Source organism: Phyllobates terribilis, unplaced genomic scaffold (assembly GCF_046119375.1).
Source record: "Phyllobates terribilis strain yellow unplaced genomic scaffold, ASM4611937v1 Scaffold_12__6_contigs__length_324123572, whole genome shotgun sequence".
Classification (NCBI taxonomy): Eukaryota; Metazoa; Chordata; class Amphibia; order Anura; family Dendrobatidae; genus Phyllobates; species Phyllobates terribilis.
In genome coordinates this window covers 88395107-88416421 of record NW_027362772.1, presented here as the reverse complement: position 1 = coordinate 88416421, position 21315 = coordinate 88395107, and the positions used below count along the sequence as shown (strand labels likewise).

Below are 21315 nucleotides of genomic sequence, written 5' to 3'. Positions count from 1 at the left end.
TTATCAGATCAGTCGGCTTTTAATGTGACAAGAAGCCAGAGAGGAGACTCAGGGTGACGGAGCCCTCCGGTCTGTGGAGCCCATCAGCATGGAGCCCTCCGGTCTGTGGAGCCCATCAGCATGGAGCCCTCCGGTCTGTGGAGCCCATCAGCATGGAGCCCTCCGGTCTGTGGAGCCCATCAGCATGGAGCCCTCCGGTCTGTGGAGCCCATCAGCATGGAGCCCTCCGGTCTGTGGAGCCCATCAGCATGGAGCCCTCCGGTCTGTGGAGCCCATCAGCATGGAGGCCCCAGTGTAAACAAGTCATATACTAGATATACGGCGCCATCTCTATGTACATACAAAAGTAGAGTCCGTTCTGTGCCGCCGCCGCCGGCGTCAGTGCAATCTGCTGTGTAAGGCAACGCTCGGAGGAGGAGGCTCCGCGCCCCCTGGAAGACGCCATCACCGGAGCTAATGTCCCAGCAGCCCCGTACCTGCAAAGAGAGGGAGAGTCAGTGACGACCCGCCGCCCCGCAGACGACAACCCCCATCATTGTGATCCGCGGGACCCCGGACCCCTCACCTTTAAATCCTTCCTCTGGTAAACAAACTGCAAGAGAGAAGAGCAGGAATCACATGAGGTCAGGACACGGCGACTACTACTCCCATCATACATGCATGCCGCCCTCACCTTGCATCACGTCGTCCATGGCCGCGTAGTCTGCGATGGGCTCATCCGCCTGTGGTGGTAAAACAGAGCCGCGGTTACACCCCGCTCCGCACAAGCAGATGGTGACCGGCGCAGACAGGAAGGGGTTAATCACCTTGAGTAAAACGACGCTCTCCGGGACGATCCCCAGCGACCCCAGGGTGGCGCCGTCCTCGCTCAACACCTTCCCATCCAGAGACAGGTTCTGATCGAAGGGGGCGACGGAGAAAGCGTGCATGATCTGCAAGCAGAGGCAGGGTCAGCGGAGGCGGCACCGCGCCCCCCAAGAGCCCGGCGGCGGCACCCGCCCCCCAAGAGCCCGGCGGCGGCACCCGCCCCCCAAGAGCCCGGCGGCGGCACCCACCCCCCAAGAGCCCGGCGGCGGCACCGCGCCCCCCAAGAGCCCAGAGGCGGCACCGCCCCCCAAGAGCCCAGAGGCGGCACCGCCCCCCAAGAGCCCAGAGGCGGCACCCACCCCCCAAGAGCCCGGCGGCGGCACCGCGCCCCCCAAGAGCCCGGAGGCGGCACCGCCCCCCAAGAGCCCGGAGGCGGCACCGCCCCCCAAGAGCCCGGAGGCGGCACCCACCCCTCACCTGGATCTTCAGGTCCTTCAGCGTCTGGTTAGCAGACACCAGCAGCGCCTTCTCGCCCCGCACCTTCCGGTGCCGCGTACTCCTCCGGATCCCCGGCTGCTTCAGATACGACACCTGTCCTTGGACGGACACCTTCTGCCTCTTGACGGCTCCATTGGCCTGGAGAACGGGGGAAAGGTTAACGGAGTACTCCCATTCTCCAAAATACTATCCCAATAATGTAGTAGGTGCCTTAATAATAATATTAGCTAATCAGTAGAACTATACATTTCTAAATTGGAGGCATTCATTATGTCGCATACCCCATGTGCAGGGCATTGCAGTAGCTTAGGTATCCATGGTTATGACCACTCATATAGTGACAGTTAGCGCTTAGTGGTCGTAACCATGGATACCTAAGCTACTACAATGCCCTGTCCATGGAGTATGCGACACAGCGAATCTGAAGATTTATTATAGTAAATTGCTAATTTGAGGTACTTGCTACTATTATTATTACACCTACTGCATATTGGGATATGAATACCCCGAAACCCTGCACGCATCACACCCCGGGGCCATGACATCGGACCACACCATCATGGCCCATGACACAACAACAGGGAAAATCCCCAACCACAGATCGGAGGACCCCTACACTGCCGGCAGCAGAGTAACAATGCAGGGCCCCCCGGCCACACACATCCCGGCCTGGAGCAGCCCACCTGATTGAAGTCGGGGTCGTTCTCTCCTTCGGGTCGGGGTTCGTCTTTCTCTTCTTCTGGGTCTGAACTGCTGACGTTCAGCTCGGGGGCTGCTTCCTTCATGACCTGCAAAAAGGGGGAGACGCCACGTCACGGGGGGAGGGGCTACGGGGAGTGGGGGCCACAGGGAGGGGCCACGGGGAGTGGGGGCCACAGGGAGGGGCCACGGGGAGTGGGGGCCACGGGGAGGGGCTACGGGGAGTGGGGGCCACGGGGAGTGGGGGCCACAGGGAGGGGCCACGGGGAGTGGGGGCCACAGGGAGGGGGGCCACGTCACAGGGGGGGCGGGGGGGGGCCACGTCACAGGGGGGGCGGGGGGGCCACGTCACAGGCCGATGTCGCCCGCTTACCTTCTTGTTCTCCACCACTTTGTGGACGTAGATGGTGGCCTGTGCGTATTCCCTCAGGTCCCGCTCCTGCTGACACAGCAGACCCTCCCGGCACTCAGGACACAGCTCTGACAGAGGGGATCAGAGGACATGACAGTCAGGAACGGAGACCCCCGCAGAGAGTAGGCACCCCCCCACACACACACACACCGCAGGAGACGCCGGGGGTTCCCCCCACTGCCCGCACCGCAGGAGACGCTGGAGGACCACCCACTGCCCGCACCGCAGGAGACGCCGGGCGTCTCCCCCACTGCCCAGCACCGCAGGAGACGCCGGAGTTCCCCCCCACTGCCCGCACCGCAGGAGACGCCGGAGTTCTCCCCACTGCCCGCACCGCAGGAGACGCGGAATTCCCCCCCCCCCACTGCAGGAGACGCCGGGGATCCCCCCCCCACTGCCCGCACCGCAGGAGACGCCAGGGATCCCCCCCCCACTGCCCGCACCGCAGGAGACGCCAGGGATCCCCCCCCCACTGCCCGCACCGCAGGAGACGCCGGGGATCCCCCCCCCCACTGCCCGCACCGCAGGAGACGCCGGGGATCCCCCCCCCACTGCCCGCACCGCAGGAGACGCCGGGCGTCTCCCCCACTGCCCGCACCGCAGGAGACGCCTGGGATCCCCCCCCCCACTGCCCGCACTGCAGGAGACGCCGGGGATCCCCCCCCCACTGCCCGCACTGCAGGAGACGCCGGGGATCCCCCCCCCACTGCCCGCACCGCAGGAGACGCCGGGGATCCCCCCCCCCACTGCCCGCACCGCAGGAGACGCCGGGGATCCCCCCCCACTGCCCGCACCGCAGGAGATGCCGGGCGTCTCCCCCACTGCCCGCACCGCAGGATACGCCGGGGGTACCCCCCACTGCCCAGCACCGCAGGATACGCCGAGGGTCCCCCCCACTGCCCGGCACCGCAGGATACGCCGAGGGTCCCCCCCACTGCCCGCACCGCAGGATACGCCGAGGGTCCCCCCCACTGCCCGCACCGCAGGAGACGCCGGGGTTCCCCCCACTGACCGCAGGAGACGCCGGGGATCCCCCCCCCACTGCCCGCACCGCAGGAGACGCCGGGGTTCCCCCCACTGACCGCAGGAGACGCCGGGGATCCCCCCCCCCACTGCCAGCACCGCAGGAGACGCCGGGGATCCCCCCCACACTGACCGCAGGAGACGCCGGGTGTCCCCCCACTGCCCGCACCGCAGGATACGCCGGGGGTCCCCCCCCACTGCCCGCACCGCAGGAGACGCCAGAGTTCCCCCCACTGCCCGCACCGCAGGAGACGCCGGGGTTCCCCCCACTGACCGCAGGAGACGCCGGGGATCCCCCCCCACTGCCCGCACCGCTGGATACGCCGGGGGTCCCCCCCACTGCCCGCACCGCAGGATACGCCGGGCGTCCCCCCCACGGCAGGATACGCCGGGGTTCCCCCCACTGCCCGCACCGCAGGAGACGCCGGAGTTCCCCCCACTGCCCGCACCGCAGGAGACGCCGGGGATCCCCCCCCCACTGCCCGCACCGCAGGATACCCCGAGCGTCCCCCCCACGGCAGGATACGCCGGGGTTCCCCCCACTGCCCGCACCGCAGGAGACGCCGGGGTTCCCCCCACTGACCGCACCGCAGGAGACGCCGGGGTTCCCCCCACTGCCCGCACCGCAGGAGACGCCGGGGTTCCCCCCACTGCCCGCACCGCAGGAGACGCCGGGCGTCCCCCCCACGGCAGGATACGCCGGGGTTCCCCCCACTGCCCGCACCGCAGGAGACGCCGGAGTTCCCCCCACTGCCCGCACCGCAGGAGACGTCGGGTTCGCCCCACTGCCCGCAGGAGACGCCGGGGATCCCCCCCCACTGCCCGCACCGCAGGATACCCCGGGCGTCCCCCCCACTGCCCCCACGGCAGGATACGCCGGGGTTCCCCCCACTGCCCGCACCGCAGGAGACGCCGGGGTTACCCCCACTGACCGCACCGCAGGAGACGCCGGGGTTCCCCCCACTGCCCGCACCGCAGGAGATGCCGGGGTTCCCCCCACTGACCGCAGGAGACGCCGGGGATCCCCCCCTCACTGCCCGCACCGCAGGAGACGCCGGGTGTCCCCTCACTGCCCGCACGAGACGCCGGGGAGCCCCCACCACTGCCCGCACTGCAGGAGACGCCGGGGATCCCCCCCACTGCCCGCACCGCAGGAGACGCCGGGGATCCCCCCACTGCCCGCACCGCAGGAGACGCCGGGGTTCCCCCCACTGCCCGCACCGCAAGAGACGCCGGGGTTCCCCCCACTGCCCGCAGGAGACGCCGGGGATCCCCCCCACTGCCCGCACCGCAGGATCCCCCCCCCACTGCCCGCAGGAGACGCCGGGGATCCCCTCCACAGCCCGCACCGCAGGAGACGCTGGGGGACCGCCCACTGCCCGCACCGCAGGAGACGCCGGGGTTCCCCTCCACAGCCCGCACCGCAGGAGACGCCGGGGATCCCCTCCACAGCCCGCACCGCAGGAGACGCCGGGGATCCCCTCACTGCCCGCCCAGTATCACCCGGCAGAAGAAAAACGTAAGAACCTACCGGGATCAGAGACATAGAGTGAAGCCGCATCGTCCGCCGTCCTGGAGATCCTGATCGTGTGATCCACAATGAAGAGTTTCTGAATAACTTCCCATTCAGCCGGCCAGAGGAGCGCGAAGCTGTGAGAAGGCACCCGTTACCCCCAGAACCACAGCAAGACCACCCCCGAGCACACACAGGGGCTTGCGGAAGTATTCACCCCCTCGGCTTTTTACCTATTTTGTTACATTATAACCGGTGATCGGTTGGTGCGATCAGCACTGAATATAAGGTGAAGGGAGGAAAATATAGGAAGAAATTATATTTATGGGATCAAATCACTATAAATCAGCGTGTGCAAAAGTATTCACCCCTTTTACTATGAAGCCCCTGAATATTTCTGGTGCCAGCAACTCCCTTCATAGGTCCCTGATTAGTGACAGGACGTCACCTGTGTGCAATCTAATGTCACCTGTCAGTATACACTTTACCTTCTCTGAAAGCCACAGAGGCTGCAACACCATTAACAAGAGGCGCCGCGAAGAGACCCCCAGACGCCGCCGCGAAGACCGAGGAGACCTTCCAAACGCCACCCCGGAGACCGAGGAGACCTTCCAAACGCCACCCCGGAGACCGGGGAGACCTTCCAAACGCCACCAGGGAGACCGAGGAGACCTTCCAAACGCCACCAGGGAGACCGAGGAGACCTTCCAAACGCCACCAGGGAGACCGAGGAGACCTTCCAAACGCCACCAGGGAGACCGAGGAGACCTTCCAAACGCCACCAGGGAGACCGAGGAGACCTTCCAAACGCCACCAGGGAGACCGAGGAGACCTTCCAAACGCCACCAGGGAGACCGAGGAGACCTTCCAAACGCCACCCCGGAGACCGGGGAGACCTCCAAAACACCACCCCGGAGACCGGGGAGACCTCCAAAACACCACCCCGGAGACCGGGGAGATCTCCAAACAAGTCAGAGTGGGGTTATAAAAATTATTTCCCAATCTTTGATGATCCCTGGAGCACCATCAAAAGGAAAGAACATGGTACCACACCAAACCAGCCAAGAGAGGGCGCCACCAAAATCCTCACCACGGGCAAGGAGGACATTAATCAGAGAGACAGCACAGAGACCAAAGGTAACCCTGAAGGAGCTGCAGAGTTCATAAGCAGAGACTGGAGTATCTGTCCATACGACCACAATAAGCCGTACGCTCCATAGAGGTGGCCTTTATGGAAGAGTGGGCAGAAAAAAGCCTTTACTTACACACAAAAATTGAGTTTGCCAAAAACATGTAGAAGACTCCCCAAATGTATGGAGGAAGGTGCTGTGGTCAGACGAGACCAAAATTGAACTTTTTGGCCACCAAGGTAAACACTATGTCTGGCGCCAAACCAACACAGCTCATCATCCCAAGAACACCATCCCCACAGTGAAACATGGTGGTGGTAGCATCATGCTGTGGGGATGTTTTTCAGCAGCAGGGACAGGGAAAATAGTCCGAGTAGAGGGGAAGATGGATGATGCAAAATACAGGGATATTCTTCAGCAAAACCTGTTTGTCAGTGATTGGAGACTGGGACGGAGGTTCACCTTCCAACAAGACAATGACCCAAAGCAGACTGCTAAAGCAACACTCGAGTGGAGTAACGGGAAACGTGGAAATGTCCTGGAGTGGCCGAGTCACAGCCCAGACCTTAATCCAATGGAGAATCTGTGGTCAGACGTGAAGATCGCTGTTCACCAGAGGAAACATCTGACCTGAAGGAGCCGGAGTAGTTGTTCCTTGAGGAATGTGCAAAAATCCCAGAGACAGATGTGGAAAGATCATAGAGACTTATCCAAAGCGACTGCAGCTGTAATTGCTGCAAAAGGAGGCTCTACAAAGTACTGACTTTAGGGGGGGGGTGAATACTTTAGCAAGCCACTATCCATCCTGTGTTATTCTCCAGAGCTGCACTCCCTATTCTGCAGCTGGTCTTCCACTCGCTCAGTGATCGCACAGCGCCCCCCACAGTCTTTGCACCAGGTCAGGACAGTCATTTGAAGTAAATACTAATTGCCCCTCTGTTACAGTATCGGGGTATCCACCAGCTTGCCAATACCAGCAGAATTGTGCTTTCAGCTCTGGAGCAGAGTATGGGGGGGGTCCACGTGCGGCTCAGCAGCGGCCCACCCTTCCCAGCACATGATGAATACTCACAGCTTGGAGTCTTCCTTGGTCATTGTGGAGAAGGAGAACATGAGACCCCCGTGTGGGCAGAGGAGGAGGCTGTTGCCCAGAGACTGCACCGGGCCGCACTTGGTCGGCCTCCTGAAGGAAACAAGTACGGTTTACAGTGAGAAGGGGGCTGGAGGCAGGGTCACCCTTGGGGGCCGCTCAGTCCCTGGAGGGGGGGGGGGGGGGGGGAGGCTGGAGGCAGGGTCACCCTTGGGGGCCGCTCAGTCCCTGGAGGGGGGGGGGGGGGGGGAGGGCTGGAGGCAGGGTCACCCTTGGGGGCCGCTCAGTCCCTGGAGGGGGGGGGGGGGGGGGGGGGGGGAGGCTGGAGGCAGGGTCACCCTTGGGGGCCGCTCAGTCCCTGGAGAGGGGGAGGGGGCTGGAGGCAGGGTCACCCTTGGGGGCCGCTCAGTCCCTGGAGGGGGGAGAGGCTGGAGGCAGGGTCAACCTTGGGGGCCGCTCAGTCCCTGGAGGGGGGAGGGGGCTGGAGGCAGGGTCACCCTTGGGGGAAGCTCAGTCCCTGGAGGGGGGAGGCTGGAGGCAGGGTCAACCTTGGGGGCCGCTCAGTCCCTGGAGGGGGAGAGGCTGGAGGCAGGGTCACCCTTGGGGGAAGCTCAGTCCCTGGAGGGGGGAGGGGGGAGGCTGGAGGCAGGGTCACCCTTCACCCTTGGGGGCCACTCAGTCCCTGGAGGGGGGAGAGGCTGGAGGCAGGGTCACCCTTGGGGTCCGCTCAGTCCCTGGAGGGGGGAGAGGGGAGGCTGGAGGCAGGGTCACCCTTGGGGGAAGCTCAGTCCCTGGAGGGGGAGGGGGCTGGAGGCAGGGTCACCCTTCACCCTTGGGGTCCGCTCAGTCCCTGGAGGGGGGAGAGGGGAGGCTGGAGGCAGGGTCACCCTTGGGGGAAGCTCAGTCCCTGGAGGGGGCTGGAGGCAGGGTCACCCTTCACCCTTGGGGTCCGCTCAGTCCCTGGAGGGGGGAGAGGGGAGGCTGGAGGCAGGGTCACCCTTGGGGGAAGCTCAGTCCCTGGAGGGGGGAGGGGGGAGGCTGGAGGCAGGGTCACCCTTGGGGGCCACTCAGTCCCAGGAGGGGGAGGGGGCTGGAGGCAGGGTCACCCTTGGGGGCCGCTCAGTCCCCGGAAGAGGGAAGGGAGACGGCGGCAGGTGGGGCCGCCGGTTTGCTCTCTGTTCACCATACGGGGGCCGCCGGTTTGCTCACCTTATAAACTTTCTCCATTCCTCCACGAAGAACTGGGAGACTATGTACAGCTCCGACGTCTCCTGCGCACAACAGACAGCAGTCAGGTACCGGCAGAGGAGAGCGCCCCCCGGTGCACACAACAGACAGCAGTCAGGTACCGGCAGAGGAGAGCGCCCCCCGGTGCACACAACAGACAGCAGTCAGGTACCGGCAGAGGAGAGCGCCCCCCGGTGCACACAACAGACAGCAGTCAGGTACCGGCAGAGGAGAGCGCCCCCCGGTGCACACAACAGACAGCAGTCAGGTACCGGCAGAGGAGAGCGCCCCCCGGTGCACACAACAGACAGCAGTCAGGTACCGGCAGAGGAGAGCGCCCCCCGGTGCACACAACAGACAGCAGTCAGGTACCGGCAGAGGAGAGCGCCCCCCGGTGCACACAACAGACAGCAGTCAGGTACCGGCAGAGGAGAGCGCCCCCCGGTGCACACAACAGACAGCAGTCAGGTACCGGCAGAGGAGAGCGCCCATCGGTGCACACAACAGACAGCAGTCAGGTACCGGCAGAGGAGAGCGCCCCCCGGTGCACACAACAGACAGCAGTCAGGTACCGGCAGAGGAGAGCGCCCCCCGGTGCACACAACAGACAGCAGTCAGGTACCGGCAGAGGAGAGCGCCCCCCGGTGCGCACAACAGACAGCAGTCAGGTACCGGCAGAGGAGAGCGCCCCCCGGTGCGCACAACAGACAGCAGTCAGGTACCGGCAGAGGAGAGCGCCCCCCGGTGCGCACAACAGACAGCAGTCAGGTACCGGCAGAGGAGAGCGCCCCCCGGTGCGCACAACAGACAGCAGTCAGGTACCGGCAGAGGAGAGCGCCCCCCGGTGCGCACAACAGACAGCAGTCAGGTACCGGCAGAGGAGAGCGCCCCCCGGTGCGCACAACAGACAGCAGTCAGGTACCGGCAGAGGAGAGCGCCCCCCGGTGCACACAACAGACAGCAGTCAGGTACCGGCAGAGGAGAGCGCCCCCCGATGCACACAACAGACAGCAGTCAGGTACCGGCAGAGGAGAGCGCCCCCCGGTGCACACAACAGACAGCAGTCAGGTACCGGCAGAGGAGAGCGCCCCCCGGTGCACACAACAGACAGCAGTCAGGTACCGGCAGAGGAGAGCGCCCATCGGTGCACACAACAGACAGCAGTCAGGTACCGGCAGAGGAGAGCGCCCCCCGGTGCACACAACAGACAGCAGTCAGGTACCGGCAGAGGAGAGCGCCCCCCGGTGCACACAACAGACAGCAGTCAGGTACCGGCAGAGGAGAGCGCCCCCCGGTGCACACAACAGACAGCAGTCAGGTACCGGCAGAGGAGAGCGCCCCCCGGTGCACACAACAGACAGCAGTCAGGTACCGGCAGAGGAGAGCGCCCCCCGGTGCACACAACAGACAGCAGTCAGGTACCGGCAGAGGAGAGCGCCCATCGGTGCACACAACAGAGCAGTCAGGTACCGGCAGAGGAGAGCGCCCCCCGGTGCACACAACAGACAGCAGTCAGGTACCGGCAGAGGAGAGCGCCCCCCGGTGCACACAACAGACAGCAGTCAGGTACCGGCAGAGGAGAGCGCCCCCCGGTGCACACAACAGACAGCAGTCAGGTACCGGCACAGGAGAGCGCCCCCCGGTGCACACAACAGACAGCAGTCGGGTGCCGGCAGAGAAGAGCGCCCCCTGGTGCACACAATGGACGACCTACCTGCGGCCAGCTGCCTCCGCACGGGCGGCTCTTGTCCTGGAAGAGGTTGGGCAGCGCCAGCTTCTGCTCGGTCGCCATCTTTCTGTGCAGGGCGTCGTTCCTTTCCCCTTCTTGTTCTAGAACCTACAGAAATCACTGGATATAATGGGATGGCGGCAGGACCCCCCCCCCAGCAGCCGGGCAGGGGTTTGGGGTGGCACCGCGGCAGGACCCCAGCAGCCGGGGCAGGGTTTGGGGCGGCCCCACGGCAGGACCCCAGCAGCCAGGGCAGGGTTTGGGGCGGCCCCGCGGCAGGACCCCAGCAGCCAGGGCAGGGTTTGGGGCGGCCCCGCGGCAGGACCCCAGCAGCCAGGGCAGGGTTTGGGGCGGCCCCGCGGCAGGACCCCAGCAGCCAGGGCAGGGTTTGGGGCGGCCCCGCGGCAGGACCCCAGCAGCCGGGGCAGGGTTTGGGGCGGCCCCGCGGCAGGACCCCAGCAGCCGGGGCAGGGCTTGGGGCGGTACCTGGCACTGGCAGCACGGCTCCTGGTCGTGTCTGAACTCCGGGGCGGTGGGGAAATACTCCTTCAGCTTCACCCAGGTGGCGTCAGACACCAGCCTCCTCTCGCTCTCTGACGTGCACAGACCACCTGAGGGGGAGAGCGATTACGGCCCCCGCGCTCACAACCGGGCGGCAAGCAAAGTGCTGTGTGATAACAGCAGCCCCCCAGGATGGAGGGTCGGGGGTCTTACCGTGCTGGCAGACTAGGTCTTCATTGAAGCCGGTGTCGGGGTCCTCTTCCCTCTTCTCCTCCAGCAGCTCTTCTGTAGAGAGAGACAGATGTTGGGGGGCCGCCTCCGCACACACGTCCGGGAAAGAGGGGGTATTGGAGGGGACCCGCCTCTACACACACGTTGGGGGGGCCATTTTACCTCTTTTGGGGGTGCTGCCGTTCATCTTCCCGTCTCCGTGCTCGTACTCCTCCTCTTGGTGATGGCCGAGCTGTTCGGTCGCCAGCTGCCGCCATCGTCGCAGTGACGCCTTCCCTATCCAGAAGCCTTCACTGGGGAGCAGAGGGGGACGGTGAGAAATGCCGCCACATGGCCCCCGCCTGCGGAGGGCGCCGCACTCACCCGCTCACGGACACCTTCACCATGGTGGCGATGCTCTTGTGGTCTTCGTTCAGCTGGTTCTTCAGCCGCAGGACCCGGCAGCGCTCCACCACACAGTCCTTACACAGGGACTCGGCTGAGGAGAGAGAAGCCCCCGCACAATAAGGAGAATACCCCCCAGAGAGGCGGCCTCCAGCAGGTAAGTGTTGTCATAGGGACAATAACAGCTCGAGTCCCTACTATGGGGCCCCCGCCGCGACCCGGGAGGGACAGAGAGGGCCCCCGCCGCGACCCGGGAGGGACAGGGGTCTACAGGAGGAGTAAGACTATGGTCGGGATGCATAACCCTCACGGGGGGCTCACCTTTCAGACGCGGCCCGCCATCGTATCTCTTATAGAAGACCTCCGCCGCGTACTCGGAGATCCTCTTCATTAGAGAGATCTTGTCGGGGTGCAGCCGGCCGTGAGGACACAGGTACTTGGAGTTGTCGATGGCTTTGGCCGGCGTAGATTCATCCAGCCATTTCTGGAGCCATTCGAGAGGAATGAACTCGTAGGTGTTATCTGCGGAGAAGCAGAGGACAAGAGCGGAAAATGTAACCACACCGCCCACCACGGAAACCATCAGCAAGACAATCAAATGTACAGAAACTGTCAGCAAGGAGGAGACCGAGGCGGCGGCGGCAGCGTTACCATTGCTATGTCTATTGTAAGTTACCGCCACCCTCCGTGCACAACCTGCCCCCCATCCCCTGCGCACACACACGGTACATGAGAAAAGTGCAGTATAAAAGGTAAGGAAACAATCAGCAAGGAGGCAACAACAATGCAACACTGTAAATACGGCTTCACCCCGAGGAGCAGAGATGAGAGGAGAAGCCGATCACTGACCCTGGGCCCGATCACAGAGTCCACACAACTGTGCATGTACAAAGCAAGACCCCACTGATCACAGGAGCGCCCCCTACTGTCACCGAGCTGACTCCATAAGGGAAGAGCTCCGGAGTCAGTGAGACGCTTCACCTCTCAGGTCCAGAGAATAAAGGAAATCCCACGGGACTAAGAACAGCGCCATCACTGTCAGCTGGGTGGGGATCCGAAACCAGAGACCCCCCCCCCCCCCCCCCCGAGCAGCTGGTACCAGGACCCCGGGAATGTGACCTGAGCTGCAGGACGCATCAGGGGCCCGGGCACCGAGCCCACCCGGCGGCAGACAGAGGGGCCCCCACAAATCTGATAATGAACAGGCAGCATATAAAGAAATGAGAGCCCCGGACCCCCGGCATCAGTACAGTCACACAGCTATGGAGGTAATAAAATGTCTTACAGACCAGCTCCTGCAGGTAACCTCTGGTACAGCTCCTTCACCTCTTCATGTTTGGCTTTGCCCTTGTCCACGCTCTCTTTCCGCATCTCGGACATTTCCACACACCACTCCTCAAACTTGCAGTTATCCAGCTCCACCAATTTCTGGAGGAAAACTACAACACGGGACGGAGAGGAGAAGAGTTAATGCGATCTGCGGCCCACCCCGAACCATAAGCAGCACAGAAGTGTCAGAGTAATGTACTCCCCAAACCATGAGCAGCACTGAAGAGTCAGAGTAATGTACTCCCCAAACCATGAGCAGCACAGAAGAGTCAGGGTAATGTCCTCCCCGAACCATGAGCAGCACAGAAGAGTCAGGATAATGTCCTCCCCAAACCATGAGCAGCACTGAAGAGTCAGAGTAATGTACTCCCCAAACCATGAGCAGCACTGAAGAGTCAGAGTAATGTCCTCCCCGAACCATGAGCAGCACAGAAGAGTCAGGGTAATGTCCTCCCCGAACCATGAGCAGCACAGAAGAGTCAGGATAATGTCCTCCCCGAACCATGAGCAGCACTGAAGAGTCAGAGTAATGTCCTCCCCAAACCATGAGAAGCACAGAAGAGTCAGAGTAATGTCCTCCCCGAACCATGAGAAGCACAGAAGAGTCAGAGTAATGTCCTCCTCGAACCATGAGCAGCACAGAAGAGTCAGGGTAATGTCCTCCCCGAACCATGAGCAGCACAGAAGAGTCAGGGTAATGTCCTCCCCGAACCATGAGCAGCACAGAAGAGTCAGGATAATGTCCTCCCCGAACCATGAGCAGCACTGAAGAGTCAGAGTAATGTCCTCCCCAAACCATGAGAAGCACAGAAGAGTCAGAGTAATGTCCTCCCCGAACCATGAGAAGCACAGAAGAGTCAGGGTAATGTCCTCCCCAAACCATGAGCAGCACAGAAGAGTCAGGGTAATGTCCTCCCCGAACCATGAGCAGCACTGAAGAGTCAGAGTAATGTCCTCCCCAAACCATGAGAAGCACAGAAGAGTCAGAGTAATGTCCTCCCCGAACCATGAGAAGCACAGAAGAGTCAGAGTAATGTACTCCTCGAACCATGAGCAGCACAGAAGAGTCAGGGTAATGTCCTCCCCGAACCATGAGCAGCACTGAAGAGTCAGAGTAATGTCCTCCCCAAACCATGAGAAGCACAGAAGAGTCAGAGTAATGTCCTCCCCGAACCATGAGAAGCACAGAAGAGTCAGAGTAATGTCCTCCTCGAACCATGAGCAGCACAGAAGAGTCAGGGTAATGTCCTCCCCGAACCATGAGCAGCACAGAAGAGTCAGGGTAATGTCCTCCCCGAACCATGAGCAGCACAGAAGAGTCAGGATAATGTCCTCCCCGAACCATGAGCAGCACTGAAGAGTCAGAGTAATGTCCTCCCCAAACCATGAGAAGCACAGAAGAGTCAGAGTAATGTCCTCCCCAAACCATGAGCAGCACAGAAGAGTCAGAGTAATGTCCTCCCCAAACCATGAGCAGCACAGAAGAGTCAGGATAATGTCCTCCCCGAACCATGAGCAGCACTGAAGAGTCAGGATAATGTCCTCCTCGAACCATGAGCAGCACAGAAGAGTCAGAGTAATGTCCTCCCCGAACCATGAGCAGCACTGAAGAGTCAGGATAATGTCCTCCCCGAACCATGAGCAGCACAGAAGAGTCAGGATAATGTCCTCCCCGAACCATGAGCAGCACAGAAGAGTCAGGATAATGTCCTCCCCGAGCCATGAGCAGCACAGAAGAGTCAGAGTAATGTACTCCTCGAACCATGAGCAGCACAGAAGAGTCAGAGTAATGTCCTCCCCGAACCATGAGCAGCACTGAAGAGTCAGGATAATGTCCTCCCCGAACCATGAGCAGCACAGAAGAGTCAGGATAATGTCCTCCCCGAGCCATGAGCAGCACAGAAGAGTCAGGGTAATGTCCTCCCCGAACCTTGAGCAGCACAGAAGAGTCAGGATAATGTCCTCCCCAAACCATGAGCAGCACAGAAAAGTCAGGATAATGTCCTCCACGAACCATGAGCAGCACAGAAGAGTCAGGGTAATGTCCTCCCCGCGGCCGTCAGCAGTGGGTGAGGGGACATATCAGTGTAGTCAGGGTAACGTCCGCCCAGTGGAGGTGGTGGTAACGGATCAGCAAAGTCAGGGTAATGTCCGCCCCGTGCAGGTGGAGGTGACGGAGCAGAGTAGTCAGGGTAATGTCTGCCCCGTGCAGGTGGAGGTGACGAAGCACAGTAGTCAGGGTAATGTCCGCCCCGTGCAGGTGGAGGTGACGAAGCACAGTAGTCAGGGTAATGTCCGCCCCGTGCAGGTGGAGGTGACGGAGCAGAGTAGTCAGGGTAATGTCTGCCCCGTGCAGGTGGAGGTGACGGAGCAGAGTAGTCAGGGTAATGTCTGCCCCGTGCAGGTGGAGGTGACGAAGCAGAGTAGTCAGGGTAATGTCTGCCCCGTGCAGATGGAGGTGACGGAGCACAGTAATCAGGGTAATGTCTGCCCCGTGCAGGTGGGAGGTGACGGAGCAGAGTAGTCAGGGTAATGTCTGCCCCGTGCAGGTGGAGGTGACGAAGCACAGTAGTCAGGTTAATGTCTGCCCCGTGCAGGTGGTGGTGACAGATCAGAGTAGTCAGGGTAATGTCCTCCCCGTGCAGGTGGAGGATCAGAGTAGTCAGGGTAATGTCCTTCCCGTGCAGGTGGTGGTGACGAAGCACAGTAGTGAGGGTAATGTCAGCCCCGTGCAGGTGGAGGTGACGAAGCACAGTAGTCAGGGTAATGTCTGCCCCGTGCAGGTGGAGGTGACGGAGCAGAGTAGTCAGGGTAATGTCCTCCCCGTGCAGGTGGAGGTGACGAAGCACAGTAGTCAGGTTAATGTCTGCCCCGTGCAGGTGGTGGTGACAGATCAGAGTAGTCAGGGTAATGTCCTCCCCGTGCAGGTGGAGGATCAGAGTAGTCAGGGTAATGTCCTTCCCGTGCAGGTGGTGGTGATGAAGCACAGTAGTCAGGGTAATGTCTGCCCCGTGCAGGTGGAGGTGACGGAGCAGAGTAGTCAGGGTAATGTCTGCCCCGTGCAGGTGGAGGTGACGGAGCAGAGTAGTCAGGGTAATGTCTGCCCCGTGCAGGTGGAGGTGACGGAGCAGAGTAGTCAGGGTAATGTCTGCCCCGTGCAGGTGGAGGTGACGGAGCAGAGTAGTCAGGGTAATGTCTGCCCCGTGCAGGTGGAGGTGACGGCGCAGAGTAGTCAGGGTAATGTCTGCCCCGTGCAGGTGGAGGTGACGAAGCAGAGTAGTCAGGGTAATGTCTGCCCCGTGCAGATGGAGGTGACGGAGCACAGTAATCAGGGTAATGTCTGCCCCGTGCAGGTGGGAGGTGACGGAGCAGAGTAGTCAGGGTAATGTCTGCCCCGTGCAGGTGGAGGTGACGAAGCACAGTAGTCAGGTTAATGTCTGCCCCGTGCAGGTGGTGGTGACAGATCAGAGTAGTCAGGGTAATGTCCTCCCCGTGCAGGTGGAGGATCAGAGTAGTCAGGGTAATGTCCTTCCCGTGCAGGTGGTGGTGACGAAGCACAGTAGTGAGGGTAATGTCAGCCCCGTGCAGGTGGAGGTGACGAAGCACAGTAGTCAGGGTAATGTCTGCCCCGTGCAGGTGGAGGTGACGGAGCAGAGTAGTCAGGGTAATGTCCTCCCCGTGCAGGTGGAGGTGACGAAGCACAGTAGTCAGGTTAATGTCTGCCCCGTGCAGGTGGTGGTGACAGATCAGAGTAGTCAGGGTAATGTCCTCCCCGTGCAGGTGGAGGATCAGAGTAGTCAGGGTAATGTCCTTCCCGTGCAGGTGGTGGTGATGAAGCACAGTAGTCAGGGTAATGTCTGCCCCGTGCAGGTGGAGGTGACGGAGCAGAGTAGTCAGGGTAATGTCTGCCCCGTGCAGGTGGAGGTGACGGAGCAGAGTAGTCAGGGTAATGTCTGCCCCGTGCAGGTGGAGGTGACGGAGCAGAGTAGTCAGGGTAATGTCTGCCCCGTGCAGGTGGAGGTGACGGCGCAGAGTAGTCAGGGTAATGTCTGCCCCGTGCAGGTGGAGGTGACGGCGCAGAGTAGTCAGGGTAATGTCTGCCCCGTGCAGGTGGAGGTGACGGAGCAGAGTAGTCAGGGTAATGTCCTCCCCGTGCAGGTGGATGTGACGGAGCAGAGTAGTCAGGGTAATGTCTGCCCCGTGCAGGTGGAGGTGACGGCGCAGAGTAGTCAGGGTAATGTCTGCCCCGTGCAGGTGGAGGTGACGGAGCAGAGTAGTCAGGGTAATGTCCTCCCCGTGCAGGTGGAGGTGACGGAGCAGAGTAGTCAGGGTAATGTCCTCCCCGTGCAGGTGGAGGTGACGGAGCGGCGCTCACCTGGAACCTCACAGTCCACGTCCGGCGGCTTTTCCGCCTTCAGCCTATACACCAGCATGTAGGCGTTGCGGGAGCAGTGGAAGCCCTTCGCACACTTGGGTTTCCGAGTTGCGGATTTTGATGGCTCCGCTAATAAAGGGAAGAGAATAGAGACGACCGCGATCATTACATCCGCCGTGCAGAAGCCGCCATCGACCAGCGACCAATGCAACAATGGAGGAAGCCCCCCTGCGGAGCGGCCGAGGCTCCACCGTCATCAGCGCACAGAGCAGGAGGAAAGCACAGCGATCCACAGAGACACAAGGCGGCCAGAGGGCGAGCAGGCCTAACAGAGGCACAGAGGATTTCAGGACCTCCTGTGACATGACTAACGTCAGCGCACGCTGCTCCGCACTCAACACGCAAGAGCCAGAGAGGCATGAGACCCTCACACGGGGGCTTTACCTAGGTCCTCCTCGATGCCCAGCTGCAGCTTCTTCACCTCCATCTTCTCAATCTCCTCATCATTAAACTTGTACCACTCGGAGGTGTGAGGGTCCTTCACGTGGGCGATGTAGTGTCCGGAGTAAGCGCTCACCCCTCTGTGGATGAGGACGGCACTCAGCTCATACACACATTTACTGCCTGGGGGAAGACGACACCCATCAGAGCAGTGATGACACCCCCCGGACCAACAGAGAGACCACAGGAGACATGCAGAGTATGGTCCCTACACAAAGCAGAACACATCCTGCATCATCCTCCAGAGCTGCACTCCCTATCCTGCTGGTGCAGTCACTGTGTACATACATTACATTACTGATCCTGAGTTACCTCCTGTATTATCCTCCAGAGCTGCACTCACTATTCTGCTGGTGCAGTCACTGTGTACATACATTACTGATCCTGAGTTACCTCCTGTATTATACTCCAGAGCTGCAATCACTATTCTGCTGGTGCAGTCACTGTGTACATACATTACATTACTGATCCGGAGTTACCTCCTGTATTATCCTCCAGAGCTGCACTCACTATTCTGCTGGTGCAGTCACTGTATACATACATTACATTACTGATCCGGAGTTACCTCCTGTATTATACTCCAGAGCTGCACTCACTATTCTGCTGGTGCAGTCACTGTGTACATACATTACATTACTGATCCCGAGTTACCTCCTGTATTATACTCCAGAGCTGCACTCACTATTCTGCTGGTGCAGTCACCGTGTACATACATTACATTACTGATCCTGAGTTACCTCCTGTATTATACCCCAGAGCTGCACTCACTATTCTGCTGGTGCAGTCACTGTGTACATACATTACATTACTGATCCTGAGTTACATCCTGTATTATACCCCAGAGCTGCACTCATTATTCTGCTGGTGCAGTCACTGTGTACATACATTACATTACTGATCCTGAGTTACATCCTGTATTATACTCCAGAGCTGCACTCACTATTCTGCTGGTGCAGTCACTGTGTACATACATTACATTACTGATCCTGAGTTACATCCTGTATTATACCCCAGAGCTGCACTCACTATTCTGCTGGTGGAGTCACTGTGTACATACATTACATTACTGATCCTGAGTTACATCCTGTATTATACTCCAGAGCTGCACTCACTATTCTGCTGGTGGAGTCACTGTGTACATACATTACATTACTGATCCTGAGTTACCTCCTGTATTATACTCCAGAGCTGCACTCACTATTCTGCTGGTGCAGTCACTGTGTACATACATTACATTACTGATCCTGAGTTACATCCTGTATTATACTCCAGAGCTGCACTCACTATTCTGCTGGTGCAGTCACTGTGTACATACATTACATTACTGATCCTGAGTTACATCCTGTATTATACTCCAGAGCTGCACTCACTATTCTGCTGGTGCAGTCACTGTGTACATACATTACATTACTGATCCTGAGTTACCTACTGTATTATACCCCAGAGCTGCGCTCACTATTCTGCTGGTGTAGTCACTGTGTACATACATTACATTACTGATCCTGAGTTACATCCTGTATTATACTCCAGAGCTGCACTCACTATTCTGCTGGTGGAGTCACTGTGTACATACATTACATTACTGATCCTGAGTTACCTCCTGTATTATACTCCAGAGCTGCACTCACTATTCTGCTGGTGCAGTCACTGTGTACATACATTACATTACTGATCCTGAGTTACATCCTGTATTATACTCCAGAGCTGCACTCACTATTCTGCTGGTGCAGTCACTGTGTACATACATTACATTACTGATCCTGAGTTACATCCTGTATTATACTCCAGAGCTGCACTCACTATTCTGCTGGTGCAGTCACTGTGTACATACATTACTGATCCTGAGTTACCTCCTGTATTATACTCCAGAGCTGCACTCACTATTCTGCTGGTGCAGTCACTGTGTACATACATTACATTACTGATCCTGAGTTACATCCTGTATTATACTCCAGAGCTGCACTCACTATTCTGCTGGTGCAGTCACTGTGTACATACATTACATTACTGATCCTGAGTTACCTCCTGTATTATACTCCAGAGCTGCACTCACTATTCTGCTGGTGCAGTCACTGTGTACATACATTACATTACTGATCCTGAGTTACCTCCTGTATTATACTCCAGAGCTGCACTCACTATTCTGCTGGTGCAGTCACTGTGTACATACATTACTGATCCTGAGTTACATCATGTATTATACTCCAGAGCTGCACTCACTATTCTGCTGGTGCAGTCACTGTGTACATACATTACATTACTGATCCCGAGTTACATCCTGTATTATACTGCAGAGCTGCACTCACTATTCTGCTGGTGCAGTCACTGTGTACATACATTACATTACTGATCCTGAGTTACCTCCTGTATTATACTCCAGAGCTGCACTCACTATTCTGCTGGTGCAGTCACTGTGTACATACATTACTGATCCTGAGTTACATCATGTATTATACTCCAGAGCTGCACTCACTATTCTGCTGGTGCAGTCACTGTGTACATATATTACATTACAGATCCTGAGTTACATCATGTATTATACTCCAGAGCTGCACTCACTATTCTGCTGGTGCAGTCACTGTGTACATACATTACATTACTGATCCTGAGTTACATCCTGTATTATACTCCAGAGCTGCACTCACTATTCTGCTGGTGCAGTCACTGTGTACATACATTACATTACTGATCCTGAGTTACATCCTGTATTATACTCCAGAGCTGCACTCACTATTCTGCTGGTGCAGTCACTGTGTACATACATTACATTACTGATCCTGAGTTACATCCTGTATTATACTCCAGAGCTGCACTCATTATTCTGCTGGTGCGGTCACTGTGTACATACATTACATTACTGATCCTGAGTTACCTCCTGTATTATACTCCAGAGCTGCACTCACTATTCTGCTGGTGCAGTCACTGTGTACATACATTACATTACTGATCCTGAGTTACCTCCTGTATTATACTCCAGAGCTGCACTCACTATTCTGCTGGTGCAGTCACTGTGTACATACATTACATTACTGATCCTGAGTTACCTCCTGTATTATACTCCAGAGCTGCACTCACTATTCTGCTGGTGCGGTCACTGTGTACATACATTACATTACTGATCCTGAGTTACATCCTGTATTATACTCCAGAGCTGCACTCACTATTCTGCTGGTGCAGTCACTGTGTACATACATTACATTACTGATCCTGAGTTACATCCTGTATTATACTCCAGAGCTGCACTCACTATTCTGCTGGTGCAGTCACTGTGTACATACATTACATTACTGATCCTGAGTTACCTCCTGTATTATACTCCAGAGCTGCACTCACTATTCTGCTGGTGTAGTCACTGTGTACATACATTACATTACTGATCCTGAGTTACCTCCTGTATTATACTCCAGAGCTGCACTCACTATTCTGCTGGTGCAGTCACTGTGTACATACATTACTGATCCTGAGTTACCTCCTGTATTATACTGCAGAGCTGCACTCACTATTCTGCTGGTGCAGTCACTGTGTACATACATTACTGATCCTGAGTTACCTCCTGTATTATACTCCAGAGCTGCACTCACTATTCTGCTGGTGCAGTCACTGTGTACATACATTACATTACTGATCCTCAGTTACATCCTGTATTATACTCCAGAGCTGCACTCACTATTCTGCTGGTGCAGTCACTGTGTACATACATTACTGATCCTGAGTTACATCCTGTATTATACTCCAGAGCTGCACTCACTATTCTGCTGGTGTAGTCACTGTGTACATACATTACATTACTGATCCTGAGTTACATCCTGTATTATACTCCAGAGCTGCACTCACTATTCTGCTGGTGCAGTCACTGTGTACATACA

At 58.5% G+C, this 21315-nt stretch overlaps 1 protein-coding gene across 1 annotated transcript in view; it reads right to left on the bottom strand.

The window, feature by feature from the left end:
* Window positions 1–21315, bottom strand: part of USP48 (ubiquitin specific peptidase 48) — a 34383-nt gene continuing 13068 nt past the window's right edge. Inside the window, exons 4-22 of the mRNA XM_073656056.1 lie at window positions 17393–17572; window positions 16949–17077; window positions 12534–12683; window positions 11566–11766; window positions 11224–11338; window positions 11023–11153; window positions 10843–10914; window positions 10615–10739; window positions 10114–10236; window positions 8382–8443; window positions 7155–7265; window positions 4971–5089; window positions 2378–2484; window positions 1989–2093; window positions 1285–1443; window positions 807–932; window positions 674–722; window positions 566–592; window positions 1–476 (exon numbers count right to left, since the gene is read on the bottom strand). Of these exons, the coding sequence (XP_073512157.1) occupies window positions 454–476; window positions 566–592; window positions 674–722; window positions 807–932; window positions 1285–1443; window positions 1989–2093; window positions 2378–2484; window positions 4971–5089; window positions 7155–7265; window positions 8382–8443; window positions 10114–10236; window positions 10615–10739; window positions 10843–10914; window positions 11023–11153; window positions 11224–11338; window positions 11566–11766; window positions 12534–12683; window positions 16949–17077; window positions 17393–17572 (2114 nt within the window). The 3' untranslated portion in view covers window positions 1–453. The remainder of the gene's footprint in view (window positions 477–565; window positions 593–673; window positions 723–806; window positions 933–1284; window positions 1444–1988; window positions 2094–2377; window positions 2485–4970; window positions 5090–7154; window positions 7266–8381; window positions 8444–10113; window positions 10237–10614; window positions 10740–10842; window positions 10915–11022; window positions 11154–11223; window positions 11339–11565; window positions 11767–12533; window positions 12684–16948; window positions 17078–17392; window positions 17573–21315) is intronic.